Genomic DNA, 16,566 nt, shown 5'->3' with positions numbered 1-16,566 from the left:
AAGCGAGGCCCTAACAAGCTTTTGATACAATCAAAAATTATGTTTCAAAGTATGCAGCGTAGTGTTGAACTTTTGCATCTTTGTTATTAGAGCGAAAGAAGAAAGGCTGATCGGGATTTCAAAACACTGCCTGTGTTCATAATAGGATTTCAAAACATGACAAGAATAAATCAGCGTACCTGATTCTTAATCTTTAATTCCTTATGAATCAAATAACATTCACGGTATGTGTTTAAAAACTCTCATTTCATATATTTGTTTACATGAATTCTCGTCACGTTTACTTTTCACTCAAAATTTGATCAATAGTTATGACGTCATGGGTTTGGTATTTAAACCCGTGATAAATCATTATGGTTTTTAGTATTTTCATCCAAATTTTTCATGGTCTAATCTTCGTAAGAGATACTATAACAACAAGATGTGTTTGTGAAACACTGATGCCCCCGTATGGCAGCTTATAGCGAAGGTTAAAGTTTCTTCAAATGCAAGTCAAAATCCAGGCCAAAAGATAAAAAATGTTGATACCCAAAGAAAGGTCTTGTCTCAAGGAATACACCTGTGAAATTTGAAAGACCTAGATACAACTGTTCAAAAGTTATGGCGAAGGTTAAAGTTTTTTAAATAAAAGTCAAACGTCAAGGTCAAAGTGGTTGGTATCCAAAGGAAGATCTTGTCACAAGGATTACATATGTGAAGTATGAAAGCCCTAGCACCAACCATTCAAAAGTTACGGCCAAGGTTAAAGTTTTTCAAAAGTAGGTCAAACTCCTAGGTCAAGGTCAAAGGGTCAAAGTGGTTGGTATCCAAAGGAAGGTCTTGTCACAAGGATTACATATGTGAATTATGAAAGTCCTAGCATCAACCATTCAAAAGTTATGGCCAAGGTTAAAGTTTTTCAAAAGTAGGTCAAACTCCTAGGTCAAGGTCAAAAGGTCAAAGTGGTGGTTGGAATCCAAAGGAAGGTCTTGTCACAAGGATTACATATGTGAAGTATGAAAGCCCTAGCTCCAACCATTCAAAAGTTATGGCCAAGGTTAAAGTTTTTCAAAAGTAGGTCAAGGTCAAAAGGTCAAAGTGGTTAATATCCAGAGGAAGGTCTTGACACAAAGAATACACATGTGAAGTTTGAAACCCTAAGCACCAACTGTTCAAAAGTTATGGCCAAGGTTAAAGTTTTTCAAAGGTAGGTCAACCTCCTAGGTCAAGGTCAAAGGGTCAAAGTGGTTGGTATCCAAAGGAAGGTCTTGTCACAAGGATTACATATGTGAATTATGAAAGCCCTAGCATCAACCATTCAAAAGTTATGGCCAAGGTTAAAGTTTTTCAAAAGTAGGTCAAACTCCTAGGTCAAGGTCAAAAGGTCAAAGTGGTGGTTGGTATCCAAAGGAAGGTCTTATCGCAAGGATTACATATGTGAAGTATGAAAGCCCTAGCTCCAACCATTCAAAAGTTGTGGCCAAGGTTAAAGTTTTTCAAAAGTAGGTCAAACTCCTATGTCAAGGTCAAAGGGTCAAAGTGGTTGATATCCAGAGGAAGGTCTTGTCACGAGGAATACACATGTGAAGTTTGAAACCCTAAGCACCAACTGTTCAAAAGTTATGGCCAAGGTTAAAATTTTTCAAAAGTAGGTCAAAGTCCAAGGTCAAAATGTAAAAGTTGTTGGTATGCAAAGGAAGGCCTTGTCACAAAGAATACACATGTGAAGCTTGAAACCCCAAGCACCAACTGTTCAGAAGTTATGGCCAAGGTTAAAGTCTCATAAAATTTTGCAAAAGTGGGTCAAACTACAAGGTCAAGGTCATAAGGTCAAATATGATGGTACCCAAAGAAAGGTCTTGTCACAAGGAATACACATGTGAAATATGAAAGTCATAGCTCCAACCAATCAAAAGTTATGGGCAAGGTTAAAGTTGACAACAGACAGAAAGACAAACAGACAAACAAACAGACAAACAGACAGACAGGACAAAAACAATATACCCCCGGGATCTTTCGATCCGGGGGCATAAAAATTGTATTTAATTGCTGAACACAAAGGGTATGCTCAGAATTCCACAGCCACTGTGATCTTTGAGGGAAATAAAAAGTCAACAAAACTTGTACATATAGCCAGATTTAATTTCCTGCAGACTGAAATATTGCAATACAGAGAGATACCTCACACCAAGGAATGGGTGCTGAGCTTTGAACACCTGACGTGCAATGATACCTATAATACATGGAATTACAAGAAACCATAAAACTTGTAAATTAAATCTTTACAGTCCATGTAATGAATAAATTTTGAACTGATTTGAAAAAGCTGGTACTAGTTTCTATAGAATTAAAATTCAGTTAAATGGCTGTGTGCAGTAATCTGTTCCTGATACACATAAAAGTAAGACAGTAAAGTTCTGTGTAAAATTACAAAAAAATATATAGGTAACTGAGACCACCAATAACCAAGAGAGAGAGAACACACACAACTAAGTACAACTTAGTCTTAAAGAGTCAACAGATGTACAAATGACTCAAATCTTTGGAAAACTTTGCACATTGTTTTCAATACACCAAAATGCATTGCACACATATAAGAATCCTTTTTAATAGTATTTATGTCAATCCCAAAGTACATGTACATACATGTAACAGTGCATCTGAAACAAACTGTTGCACCTGCCTCAACAATTCTTTCCTTCAATATTGGTGAACGATCAATGACTTTCTCTCAAGGAATATCCTGAATATTGCTTATTGAAAGTTTTCTCTCCACAACACAATGTATATCGCTTGGTGAGGGCAGCACTACAGATACTGCTTGGCGAGGGCTCGGAGGAACTTCCTCTTGCGCATCTGTACGGCTCTCTGAATGATGTCTTCTGGGTTACTACTATTCAGATCCAGTTGAGTTAGTGCTTTTAACTGAAGACAAAATAAGCAGATGTCTTATTGTTTTTAAACATTTTTTTTTTCAAATCTCTTATATTAAGTAATCATTTACCTATAAAGATCATATATCAATATGCTACTTCTCATAAATAAAAGTACAAAAATAAAACTTAAAAAATTGCATACATGTAGTTTATGTATTAATATCTCATTCTACTGAACTATTGATGCACAAAAGTTAGCAGATTTTTTTCCTATATTGAATCCTTGTACGTGTTTACTTACTGCTGCCTGTTTTTTCTCCATTTCTCCTCGTTTAGAATGTAAGTCTGATAAACAGCAGTTAAAGGAAACTTTCACAGTAATTTTTTTTTCATGATCAAAACATGATTGACAGTATATCAGATATCAATATACATTAGATAATTACAAATAAAATGGTGTATTTAGAAAATTTTTAACATTTCTTTTATAACATGACACATTATATGCTTAGATGAAGGATACGGACTAAATACTCTAGAATACTGATGTCCCATATACAGGAATAGTAAGTGTCCATGGCATCATAACAGTTCCGCTCCTGTAGGGCTTTAAAGCATGTAGCATAGTCAATCTCATCCGTAAACTGACATAAAACTGCCACCTAAAATTGATAAAGGCATTTAGTACCTTACTTTGAAGCATGAGCAGCATTAATCTTTCTTTTGTAAACCTATAGAAGCATTACTTTACCTGGTTCTCACCTGGCTCTACAATAACTTACCTGCGTATGACACTGTAGGTAGGAACAGCATTTGATCATTCTTTTGTAAACCTACACAAGTATTAAAAGGCAATTAACTTTATAGAAATGAAAACAAAATTGTCTTTTTTTTTAAACTGATACACATATAGAAGAGATCTAATTCTGAATTCAGTGCTTTATTATTATTACCTGGTCATCATATATACTCTTTGGGACAGCACTGGAGAAGAAATCAGATGCTACTACCCCTGCCTCCATGTAGAACTTAAGGGCGGGGGAATACTGGCCATTAGCTGTCAAACAGAATGACAGATAAGGTTCATGTATTTGTTAGAATTACATGTAAAAGGCAAAATCACAAATGATGTGAAGCAAATGTGTATCTATACATATACACATACAATTTCACAAAATAGACATTTTTTTTAAAAACAATGTATTATTGAACAACACTGACAACACAACTGAATAGCAGTCCAGTAAAACTTCCTTATAAAGAAGTCCTCAGACTCAAGTTTTTAATTTCTTATACATGTTATAACTGCAGTTCTATATATCTATATAAGAAAGTGTTATATGAGTTATGGGGAAAAGATATAACTTCCTCAAAACCATGATTTCCATACATCCGAGTTCCTTATTAGTGAATTTTACTGTAAATGCATATACTGGTACATTGATACATGTATCAGTCTTAAGAAAAATATCTTCTGTATTTGAATAGTGTATAATATCCTGAATGATACTCATTTTAAGTGCAAGAAAATGAAAATGTGCTGTGTTTGTACCAAAGTGGATGTCGGCCTGTGTCCTGAGCCACGAGGGCTGGGAGGGATTGACCTGTAGAACATGCTGCATCAGAAGTACCACTGCTTCCTCAATACCAGGTTTGTTCATGGCCTTAATACTGAAAATATACAACAGCCGATTTACTCTCTTAAGACATGACTTGTTTACATTTAGATGTACATGTATATTTTGATGTGAATTCTATTCTTTGTGTACATTTAGATGTTTATTTCCATATGAATTCTTTTTAGACTTAGTGTACATCTAGATGTATATTTTTCTGAATTCTATTTCGACAACTTGTGAATTCTATTTTGACTTCTTGTATATTTAAATGTATTTTTTGACTTGAATTCTATTTGATTTGTGTACATTTAGATATATATATTTTGATATGAATTCTATTTTGACTTTGGACAAGCAGCTTACTTGCTGACTGTTGTTGGCCACAATGGAAGGTAATCACTTGAAATTTCACAGCTAATTTCATCCTACAGTACAAAAATGACATATCTCAGAGGATATACATGTCCAGTTCAAATAAAATAAAATCAAACGTTCATAACAATCATAATTACACAGTTACCCTGATTATGTTGTAAAACTTGGACAGACAAGACACCAACACAGAGAGGACCATGGGCTCCTGAAATAACAAGCTTAGAATAAAACACTACAAGCTGAAAAACAGCAAGCTTAGAATAAACTACTACAAGCTAAGAATAAACCACAATAAGCTTAGAATAAACTACTACAAGCTAAGAATAAACCACAATAAGCTTAGAATAAAAGACTACAAGGTCAGAATAAAAACAAGAGGCCCATGGGCCACATCGCTCACCTGAGTAACTTTTGCCATGCTGTTCTTTACCAGATTTCTCCCCTTGTAATACCTATTGTGGCCCCGCCCTACCCCCGGGGATCATGATTTGAACAATTTAGAATCTACACTACCTCAGGATGCTTCCAAAAACTTTAAGCTTTATTGGTCCAGTGGTTCTTGAAAAGAAGATTTTTAAAGATTTTTCTTATAAAATTCAATGTAAAACTTGGATTCCCTATTGTGTCCCGCCCTACCCCCGGGGGTCATGATTTGAACAATGGATGCTTCCACTTAAGTTTCAGCTTTTCTGGCCCAGTGGTTCTTGAGAAGAAGATTTTTCAAGATTTTTCTTATATATTTCAATGTAAAACTTGGATTCCCTATTGTGACCCCACCCTACCCCCGGGGGTCATGATTTGAACAATTTAGAATCTACACTACCCCAGGATGCTTCCATATAAGTTTCAGCTTTTCTGGCCCAGTGGTTCTTGAGAAGAAGATTTTTCAAGATTTTTCTTATATATTTCAATGTAAAACTTGGATTCCCTATTGTAGCCCCGCCTGACCCCCGGGGGTCATGATTTGAACAATTTAGAATCTACACTACCCCAGGATGCTTCCACATAAGTTTCAGCTTTTCTGGCCAAGTGGTTCTTGAGAAGAAGATTTTTCAAGATTTTTCTTATATATTTCAATGTAAAACTTGGATTCCCTATTGTGGCCCCGCCCTACCCCGGGGGTCATGATTTGAACAATTTAGAATCTACACTACCCCAGGATGCTTCCATATAAGTTTCAGCTTTTCTGGCCCAGTGGTTCTTGAGAAGAAGATTTTTCAAGATTTTTCTTATATATTTCAATGTTAAACTTGGATTCCCAATTGTGGCCCCGCCCTACCCCCGGGGGTCATGATTTTAACAATTTAGAATCTACACTACCCCAGGATGCTTCAGCTTTTCTAGCCCAGTGGTTCTTGAGAAGAAGATTTGTATAGATTTTTCTTATATATTTCAATGTAAAACTTGGATTCCCTATTGTGGCCCCGCCCTACCCCCGGGGTCATGATTTGAACAATTTAGATTCTACACTACCCCAGGATGCTTCCATATAAGTTTCAGCTTTTCTGGCCCAGTGGTTCTTGAGAAGAAGATTTGTATACACTACACCAGGATGCTTCCATATAAGTTTCAGCTTTTCTGGCCAAGTGGTTCATAAGAAGAAGATTTGTAAATATTTTTCTTATATATTTCAATGTAAAACTTGGATTCCCTTTTGTAGCCCCGCCCTACCCCCGGGGGTCATGATTTGAACAATTTATAATCTACACTACCCCAGAATGCTTCCACATAAGTTTCAGCTTTTCTGGTCCAGTGGTTCTTGAGAAGAAGATTTTTCAAGATTTTTCTTATATATTTCAATGTAAAACTTGGATTCCCTATTGTGGCCTCGCCCTACCCCCGGGGGTCATGATTTTAACAATTTAGAATCTACACTATCCCAGGATGCTTCCACATAAGTTTCAGCTTTTCTACCCCAGTGGTTCTTGAGAAGAAGATTTTTTAATGACCCCACCCTATTTTTGTCTTTTCTTGATTATCTCCCCTTGTAAGGTGACATGGCCCTTTATTTTTATAATTTACACTCCCCTTCACCCAAGGATACTTTGTACCAAGTTTGGTTAAAATTGGCCCAGTGGTTCTTGAGAAGAAGTTGAAAATGTGAAAAGTTTACAGACGGACGGACAGACGGACGGAAGACGGACAACGGGTGATCAGAAAAGCTCACTTGAGCTTTCAGCTCAGGTGAGCTAAAAACTACAAGCTTAGAATAAACCACTGCAGTCAACACAAAACAAAATTTAAAAAAAATCATTAAATTCCTGTCTAGCTTTATTTTGGCATATAATCCTTGTAAAATTCAAAACTCTAAAACTCAACAAGATGTCCAGTGTAAGAAATACCTTATGCCAGACATACCTTGATTTTGGGCAGGAAGTCTATGAAGAGTTCTTTAGCCAGAATAGCCAGTGTGGAGTCTCGGACATGGGCACTGTCCATTCGTCCACTCATGCTCCTCTTGTGACTGGGGTTTATGGTGAAGATATTTTTAACTGAAACATGTAAAATTAGAAATTATAAATACATCTAACCCACCCATTATCTAGAAACATCACATGTATGGATGTACATGTATATTGACTTCTACTTGAAAATTATAAACTAGTAAATTGGCTGGTTTACTTCAACAGTTCTATTGTAATAACATATATCTACATGTACAAGAATATAAAAAAACCTCATTTCAAAATATTTGTGTGATCACATGTAAACTGTAGCGATACAGAAGGAGCTGAGTCATACCTGCCTCCCATAATGCCCTGGCTGGGATTCTGGCAGCTTTAATGGTGGGTAGCTCCTTACACATACAAGCTAAAAGTCTGCAGAGCTGTAAACAGATAAAGGTACAGTATACTATCATTGTCCCTGTTAGGGACTTATGGACCCTCTATACACTGATGAAAAATGTTTTTTTGGACTTTGAGAAAATTATGTAGTGCAAAGGAGGATATTTTGGAGCATGTTTTTTTTACCAAGGGAAAATCTTCAAAGACAATGAAGTAATGATAAAGAAAAAATCACTTTTGATTACTCAAATGGAGAAATTACATGCAAATAAATTTTTCAAGTACTCTATCTTTGACTAATATAATGTTTAGAATACTTGGGTTTATTTTAAATTATGACATGCAGTGCAGATTACAATTTCTTCCATTTTATGTCAAATGGTGGGTAAATCTAACTACACAAAAGTACCCAGAAATTAGGGTGTAATGTAGAGAGGGTCCTTAACCTCTATAGATGAAATGACAAACCTCTATGTGACCACTGCCACCATTCTAACCTCTATAAATGATATGAAAAACCTCTACACTGTATATGACCATTGCCACTATTCTAACCTCTACAGACCAGATGACAAACCTCTATATGACCATTGCCACTATTCTAACCTCTATAGATGAGGTGACAAACCTCTATATGACCTCTGCCACTATTCTATCCTCTATAGATGAGGTGACAAACCTCTATATGACATTGCCACTATTCTAACCTCTACAAATGATATGACAAACCTCTATATGACCACTGCCACTATTCTATCCTCTATAGATAACAAACCTCTATATGACCACTGCCACTATTCTAACCTCTACAGAGAAGATGACAAACCTCTATATGATCACTACCACTAATCTAACCTCTATAGATGAGGTGACAAACCTCTATATGACCACTGCCACTATTCTGACCTCTACCGACGAGATGACAAACCTCTATATGGCCACTGCCACTATTCTCCATGTTAGTTAGATACTGCCAATCTCTGATGTTCAGAAGAAAGGCAGCACAGTGCTCCAATATCACCATGGTTGGCTGAATATCTGTTAAATAAAAATATTTCAAATTTAGTCCAAAATTGTCCATTAGAAGTAATTGAAATTAGAATAAAACAGTTGTATAATATTTTTTTCTAGAATGTCTAATGGCTTTATCATATGTACACGTGTGAAAAGTTACTTGACTTTCTACAGTCTGTTTGTACCTTGATCCAGTCTGACTGAGGTAATACAAGTCTTGGTTTTCTTTATCAGGTCCTGTAGAGTCGTGTTCATTCCAAAGGATTTAGTTGTATAGAACTGGAGGAGATCAGCCAACAGGATGTACCATCGGACATGTTTGGACAGGATGTAAGATATCTCATAAACGTTTCTGTCAGCTACTAATAAGAGCTGGCGAGCTCGCTCAAAAATCTGTAATCCATTATTAGTGACAAAATATAAAAGTAATACTGGCTTTAAATATATTCTGTATCAAATCTGATGGTTTGTAATAAAATAAGAAAATATTTGCCCTTCTAAATGAGGACAAAATAACAAGGAAATTAAAGGGTGTCCTATTCTGCTTCATCAAGACTGTATTAGACTGTTCATTGACCTACATGTACATATATAACAGATTACAAAGAACTTAGTCTGCCTGATCTGATTACAGGTTAAGGTAAAGACTGAGTTATCTACCCTGATATTTATATAGTTGCATGCTCCACCAATCAGTATGTACACATAAGCCAGCTCTACATTCTGTATATACAAACATGTACCTACCTTAACAATAGTCAGAATAAAAACCAATGAATGATAGCTCTATGCCTTGCTTAAATGCTGTTACCTACCCTTATATCAACAGTCACCAATGTAACCTTTCAGGTAAACAGATTTACCAGCTATACAAGACAGAGTTATCTACCCTGACAACAATACAGTAAAAGACTTTACTTATCAGTAGGTGAAGATTTTCATATTAACAGAGTTACTTACCCTAACATCAATACAGTGACAGGCTTTCCCAATAAGAAGGTACACATAAGCTTGCTCTACACTGGGGGCCAGATTGTAAATGATCTGATGCATCTCCTTAGGAACTTTCCACTACAAAAAATAAACAAAATTTAGTAAAATAAAATACAATTCTGGGGCTGCTACTGCAAATCAAATTTCTTATCATTTGCTCAGTAGACTGATGTATTTCCCAGTCTCTCTGATCCAAAGCAGACAGTGGAACCTTTAGACTCATCATTTCAGAGTAAATATCTCAGAACGGACAGAAAAGTCATCATTGCAGAGATCTGTCTTGTTAAGAAGATACTGTCTGCTCAGAGAATGACATGACTCTTGATCACTGAACTTACTCCTCCAAGGAATCTAAAAACTCAACAGCTGTTAGCATAAGTCAGAGAGAACTCATCACAGCAAACATTGTGTTATTATTGACAAGTGGAACTCTACGTACATGTTAATACAGTGATAAATTTAGTAATACACATATTTATAACAATGTCTATGGACAGCTTAAGGTCATACACATTGACATGTGTATGTACTTTACAATGAATGTTTCCCACTGATAATTTTCCAAGATATTCTTAATTTAAAATCATAGTACCATCAGATGTTCTTAGTCCAAAAATCAACATACATTACCGGGAGTTTTAAACAGATATCAAATGATGAAAATCCTTGTGTTTTCAAAGAAAAATTAACAAAACTATAGTTGTAGCTGGTATTTCCCGAAAATTTGATTCAGAGCAGGTATACAGCATTACCAGGTATCATAAGACTGCACAAAGGTCCTTCAAAATCGGTTAGTGGAACTGTTAAATTATAAAGGGAATAAGAAAATAAAGTTCAAAACTATGTTGCATGTGTCCTTAATTCATATATGCAATTTGCTACATGCATTTTCAATTACAGGCAATTTCTTTGTTTTTCTTGGGAAATAAATTTGACTTCCTAACAATACTGTTCATATGAACATGACTTTAACCATACAGTCATGTACATTTTTATCATTTGTTAATATACAGCTTACACTGTAATTACCCTTGTAACATGCATAGCCTATTCTTTTATACATACCGTAACATTATGTTACTTACTATTTCCAAGAAACACACTTGAATTATTTTTCTATAAGATTACATTTTTTCTTATTTCTATGTTCTTGGAAATAAATCTAAATCCTCAGACATTTCCACACCTGACTATGATTATTTGTAGACTGCTTACAATGAAATCTTCAGATTTAACATTTCAGGGTGAAGTTCTATATAAAAACACAAGTAAAACATCATTTCAGATCACAATTTCTTTTATCTTTCTGCTTAAAAACAGTTGTCTTTGACCTTTAACCTTTTTCTGAAGTCTGAAGACTCAACATCCATTTTTATTTTCCCTTGGACTGAAATGTCACATTTTCATTGGTTTAAATATGACACATGACTGCAGGTTTATTTCTATGTTTGACAGGTGAGAATTTATATCATTATCATAATTATATAATTACAAATGTCTCTCATATAATGGTCCTCAAGAAAATTAATCACATATTAGATTTTTTAAATGACTGTCTACAAAATATTGTGTTGATCAGTTTCAAAGATGGATTGGCTTCGCCCTGCAGTCTATGAGATTCAGCATCCTGATATATTTTCCTAGACAGTCAGTAACAAACCTAATAAGTAATAATAGCCCTGAGAACAGACAGAAATATCATCACAGCAAATACTGTAAAACAGACAGTCAGGCAGGAAAAGATAACTCTTTTAAACAACTCAAGAAATTTCCTTTAAATTTCAGGCCTAAAAACTTTTCATGCTTTTATTTTTTTCTCATATGTTGGTATTATACATTTTGAACATTACAAACTATTGACAGGATAATATAAAGCTCTGAAACTATTCCCCACCCAAGAAAATTTGCTCAGTCTGACATGAAGACTTCATTGATCATTGAGGCATACAGACCGTGGAATCTTTTGACTCAACATTTCAGAGTAAAATTCTTAAAGAAACAGGAGTATAATCATCACTGCAGGTACATGTATTTAAAGATCCTATACATGTCTGCTCAAAAAACAATATTTAAGTTATCATAGAATTTTACTCCATCATGGAATCTGACTCAACACCAGACTGTAGCTCTAAGAACAGACAGCTTGTCATCACAGCAAATGTTTCAGATTACACACATACACATACGGAATGAGGATGAAAAATCTTTTATGTTTCAACTTGTCATATTTTTTTTCTTATCCAGATTCCTCATTTTAGTAGCAATGAAAATGTTGTGTCATTTAGTGCGACCAAACAAAATGGGTGTACCAGCCAACCAGGGAGGTTGTGTATACTTCCGATTATGTATCTTGTCAAATTAATTTGTTTGAGACTCAATTTATTTGTTTTGTTGATCATTTATTAAAAGGTTGAAATATAAACATAGTTTTATAAGCTCATTTTAGATTATATTATTGAAAGATTGGTGAGTGGTGAAAGCACATTTGTTAGAAAATGAAGCATCATTCTCATTCATTAAGGTATAGTACCGTACCGTTAAAAATACCATATTACTCTAAAAATACCAGTAAGGTATCGTACTGTTTTATCCTTAACAATATCCAACCCTACTTTTGTTAATATCAGCTTACTTACTTTTTCATTAAGAGCCATGACATAAGCTGGAGACCTGCCTAGTTTTAAAATGAGTTCTCTGGTAAGATTATTAATGGACTCTGGTTCATACATAAACATCAGCTGTTGTTCTACAGTCCCAGCACTCACAGAGGAATCTGTAATAGCAATCAGTGTATAATCAGCAGGAAATATTTCACAAAAACTGTTTTTCCAGTGGTACATGTATGCCTGTATATGTAAGAATTAATCAAACTGTGCACTCTATAAAAACAAACTCACAACCTCAAACAAAGAAGTTAAAAATCAAATCAAAATTCAAAACCCAAAAAAGTCACAAAGTGCTAAAGAAATGATGAAAAGAATGAAAGGGAAAACACAAGAAGAAAAAATTTAAAGTTTACTGGTAAAATAAACATTAACACATTAATGTAGACATTAACAAATGACAGTGTAAAATGTTGATTATAAACAATTACTAAAACTTGCTCAATAACAAATGACAGTATGAAAATAATAATGATTACCACATTAACTAAAACTTCAAAATAATTGCATTAACTATGACTTAATTTTCAATAAAGAAAGTTGAAAATATTTTTCTCATGCAGTTATTTTTAATAAGTATTTACCTAGCATATAATGTACAGTTACCACGGATACAATATCATAAAGAATTGAACCATATACACATCAAATAATCGCTAGTAGCTACATAGTTTATTTATCATCTAATTGATTAAAACCTTTTTAAAGCATAAATAGCGAAATAAAGATTTTACATTCTCACATTAGTTTGGACCTACATGTAGTAAGCTCACAAATACATGTACACATAATTAGTACATATAAAACGTGCACTATAAATAGCCTTCATGGGTGACCTACCTTCTCCTTCACTCATGACTGAACAAACTGAAATAAAATCACTCTGGTCGAAACAAAAAATCAAGACAAACTCAAACTTCTAACAAAATCAACAGCAAAATCATCTGTCTATTAAACAAGCTTCAGTTCTTATTGAAACCACTTCAAACCACTTCTAATACAGATAAATGAATCATTGTGCTAATATATATCAACTGCATGCTGCTACAAAAACTTAAGCTGGTCATTTGCCACTCACAAACTCAGATAAAAACCTAGAAGTAGTATATGGATTTCCTGACCTCGACTGTTAGGGTAGCTGGAGCACATGGTTGTTGCGTCGTCGTATATGTCACTGTATGTCAGGGTGGAACTCTCTTTTATGTATTGGTTCATTTCCTTGAGTTCTTCTTGTGTGAAGTAATTACGTAATTCTCCCGACACGACCATTGTGTTGAATCGTGATCCGACAGGTGACAAGTCCATCAGGTGCCTAAACAAAATTTACATGTATGTACCCCGTCAGAATCAACAAAATCAGTCAAACCTCATTATTTCCAACTTGATAGGACCATGAAAAAACTTTGAGATATTTAAGATTCCAGATATTGAGGTTAAAATACAAAGAAAAAAGATAATTGGGACTTCAAACTCCCTTCCACATATCCATAGTACTCCAGATATCAAAGTTTGAGATACCTAAGTTTAACTGTCTTATAAGATATATATACATATATTAAAAAATGCATTTATTTGATGAGAATATTAGCAAATACCTAATTTATGCTATAATATAATACATTAGTTACAATTTTCAGTTTGTAAAGCAAGCTATCAGTTTGTCAGTAAAAGACACTCTGAAATGTTACTTTTCAGACTCACCATATGAAACACTTCAAATTGGATTTCTGAGAGAATGACGATCCAGCCATGGCTTTGGTAAGAACCTGACAAAAATATTTAAAATACTGTTATTTGTTTTTCATAGAGTTTGAATTAAGTAAAATTATGGAGTTTTAAGTAGAAGAAGCCCATTACCATAATGAGAAAGTCTACAGTTGACTGATCAGCATCCTCCACAATGTCTGCCAGCAGCGAGACCAGGGCCTTACCCTCCATCACACTCCGTATAACGTTACAAACACTGACCTGCATGTAGATTTCACTGTACCTACAAAACAAATAACCCTGTAATACACAGAACAGACATACAATTATCTCCCACCGTTACCTCAGTGTGAGAGACATACAGTGTCTCAGTGTCCTTTAGATAGGGAAAACAATGAAATATGAAAAACTGACTACAGGGTTACTCAAGGAAAGATTTAGTAATTGCTGGGTGTCTAGATTTTAGTTTTAGTTTTTATTTTCATGGTAGAATCAAATATTGGGGAAAAAATAACAATCCAGACTTTGTTTTAAGTACAACAAAGCAAAACTAAGTAATTTAAAACTTCCTCATTCAATGATTTATGAGTCCTGTAGGCTGAGATACTTGTCATTCTTGTTGCTTACACCATCCTCTTAGTCATTTTTGTAGCTGAAACACTTTACTCACTTGTCACCCTCCTTACCCTCTAGATCACTCCTATAAAATGATAAACTTACTTTTCCTTGTTGCCTAACTCATCCTAAAGATCACTCCTGTAGGCTGATACACTTACTTTTCTTTGTTGCGTAACTCATCCTCTAGATCACTCATGTAGGCTAATAAACTTACTTTTCCTTGTTGCCTAACTCATCCTCTAGATCACTCCTGTAGGCTGATTAACTTAATTTTCTTTGTTGCCTAACTCATCCTCTAGATCACTCATGTAGGATTTGACACTTACTTATCATCAATGATACCAAACTCATTGTTTGGCCACTCCTGTAGGATAAGACACTTACTTGTCATCCTTGTTGCCTAACTCATCCTCTAGATCACTCCTGTAGGCTGATGTCAGTTCTTGCTTTAAGTTGTCCTCAATAAGCACATCTATCAGACCCTGTACATATATGGATATATAGAGAATATTCTATTATGGATTTTATTTCCCAAGTTGGATAGCATTTTATTTTTACATTTTCATATTAAGTACAAAGCACGAGTGAAAATATAAAAAATCTTGTCTCAACTGTGTCTGAATTTTCAAACAAATGACCAAAGTTTAGGAATACCTGATAATCATTCTGTCTGGCCTGCTCAGCTAGCTGGTAGAGATTTTCCTTTGCTTTTTCTTGAGGAGTCTGGACGGATCGTAAAGTCTGACATGCAGTATGGTAACCCTTTAATCTGGCCATGTCTATATCACTCAGCTGGGGGGAGGTCAACTTGAACATACAACAATAACATCTCTACATCACTCAGCTGAGGGATGATCATCTTAAACTTTAAACCTACATGTGACATCTCTGAACTGAGGGGATGTCACCTTAAACAAACACCCTTAACATGTGAACATTTTCTTTTCAAGTATTCATAGTTTTTCCTGCTTTAGTTCCCTTGCAATACATTGCATTTATGTAAATGTAAAACATACATATATTTATCAAAATATTTTACTACTGAGTAATTTCTTCTATGGACATAAGTTACTAGTTGTTACCTTGGAGATGGTGTCTAAACACTGAGTAAACATGTGAAGGGCTTCACTGTAGGCTTCTGTGTAGAAGTTAAAGGTTCCAAGGTCATACTGAATCTGTAATACAGACATCAGAGCATTAGAGACATCAGTACCAGGTCATACTAAATCTGTAATACAGACATCAGACATTAGAGACATCAGTACCAGGTCATACTGAATCTGTAATATCAGAGAATTAGAGACATCAGTACCAGGTCATACTGAATCTGTAATATCAGAGAATTAGAGACATCAGTACCAGGTCATACTGAATCTGTAATATCAGAGCATTAAAGACATCAGTACCAGGTCATACTGAATCTGTAACAACAGAGCATTAGAGACATCAGTGCCAGGTCATACTGAATCTGTAATACAGACATTAGAGACATCAGTACCAGGTCATACTGAATCTGTAATATCGAAACATTAGAGACATCAGTACCAGGTCATACTGAATCTGTAACAACAAAGCATTAGAGACATCAGTACCAGGTCATACTGAATCTGTAATATCAAAACATTAGAGACATCAGTACCAGGTCATACTGAATCTGTAATACAGCCATTAGAGACATCAGTACCAGGTCATACTGAATCTGTAATATCAGAGCATTAGAGACATCAGTACCAGATCAAACTGAATCTGTAATACAGACATCAGACATTAGAGACATCAGTACCAGGTCATACTGAATCTGTAATATCAGAGCATTAAAGACATCAGTACCAGGTCATACTGAATCTGTAACAACAGAGCATTAGAGACATCAGTACCAGATCATACTGAATCTGTAATACAGACATCAGACATTAGAGACATCAGTACCAGGTCA

At 34.9% G+C, this 16,566-nt stretch overlaps 2 protein-coding genes across 3 annotated transcripts in view; both read right to left on the bottom strand.

Moving 5' to 3' along the window:
• Nucleotides 1-2,096: 2,096 nt before the first annotated feature.
• The window catches only part of LOC133171751 (integrator complex subunit 8-like), a 34,669-nt gene continuing 20,199 nt past the window's right edge, over nt 2,097-16,566 (bottom strand). Inside the window, exons 8-28 of one of the 2 annotated variants that reach the window (XM_061306542.1) lie at nt 15,713-15,805; nt 15,285-15,437; nt 15,015-15,112; nt 14,163-14,295; nt 14,007-14,071; nt 13,427-13,617; nt 13,146-13,172; nt 12,279-12,415; nt 9,610-9,720; nt 8,835-9,042; nt 8,564-8,673; nt 7,592-7,676; nt 7,208-7,341; nt 4,995-5,054; nt 4,838-4,899; nt 4,408-4,526; nt 3,809-3,912; nt 3,638-3,688; nt 3,379-3,517; nt 3,157-3,200; nt 2,097-2,904 (exon numbers count right to left, since the gene is read on the bottom strand). In XM_061306542.1, the coding sequence (XP_061162526.1) occupies nt 2,788-2,904; nt 3,157-3,200; nt 3,379-3,517; nt 3,638-3,688; nt 3,809-3,912; nt 4,408-4,526; nt 4,838-4,899; nt 4,995-5,054; nt 7,208-7,341; nt 7,592-7,676; nt 8,564-8,673; nt 8,835-9,042; nt 9,610-9,720; nt 12,279-12,415; nt 13,146-13,172; nt 13,427-13,617; nt 14,007-14,071; nt 14,163-14,295; nt 15,015-15,112; nt 15,285-15,437; nt 15,713-15,805 (2,241 nt within the window). In that variant the 3' untranslated portion in view covers nt 2,097-2,787. The remainder of the gene's footprint in view (nt 2,905-3,156; nt 3,201-3,378; nt 3,518-3,637; nt 3,689-3,808; nt 3,913-4,407; nt 4,527-4,837; nt 4,900-4,994; nt 5,055-7,207; nt 7,342-7,591; nt 7,677-8,563; nt 8,674-8,834; nt 9,043-9,609; nt 9,721-12,278; nt 12,416-13,145; nt 13,173-13,426; nt 13,618-14,006; nt 14,072-14,162; nt 14,296-15,014; nt 15,113-15,284; nt 15,438-15,712; nt 15,806-16,566) is intronic. The other variant, XM_061306543.1, reaches the window with a different exon arrangement.
• Nucleotides 8,811-16,566, bottom strand: part of LOC133171752 (synaptic vesicle membrane protein VAT-1 homolog-like) — a 50,998-nt gene continuing 43,242 nt past the window's right edge. Inside the window, exon 10 of the mRNA XM_061306546.1 lies at nt 8,811-8,824. The gene's annotated coding sequence lies outside the window, so the exon portion shown is untranslated. The remainder of the gene's footprint in view (nt 8,825-16,566) is intronic.

Source organism: Saccostrea echinata, unplaced genomic scaffold, assembly GCF_033153115.1.
Source record: "Saccostrea echinata isolate AGI-Se365-2 ecotype Australia unplaced genomic scaffold, CSIRO_AGI_Sech_v1 ptg000054l, whole genome shotgun sequence".
Lineage (NCBI taxonomy): Eukaryota > Metazoa > Mollusca > Bivalvia > Ostreida > Ostreidae > Saccostrea > Saccostrea echinata.
The sequence above is the reverse complement of the archived record's forward strand: the minus strand, read 5'-3'. Positions and strand labels throughout refer to the sequence as shown.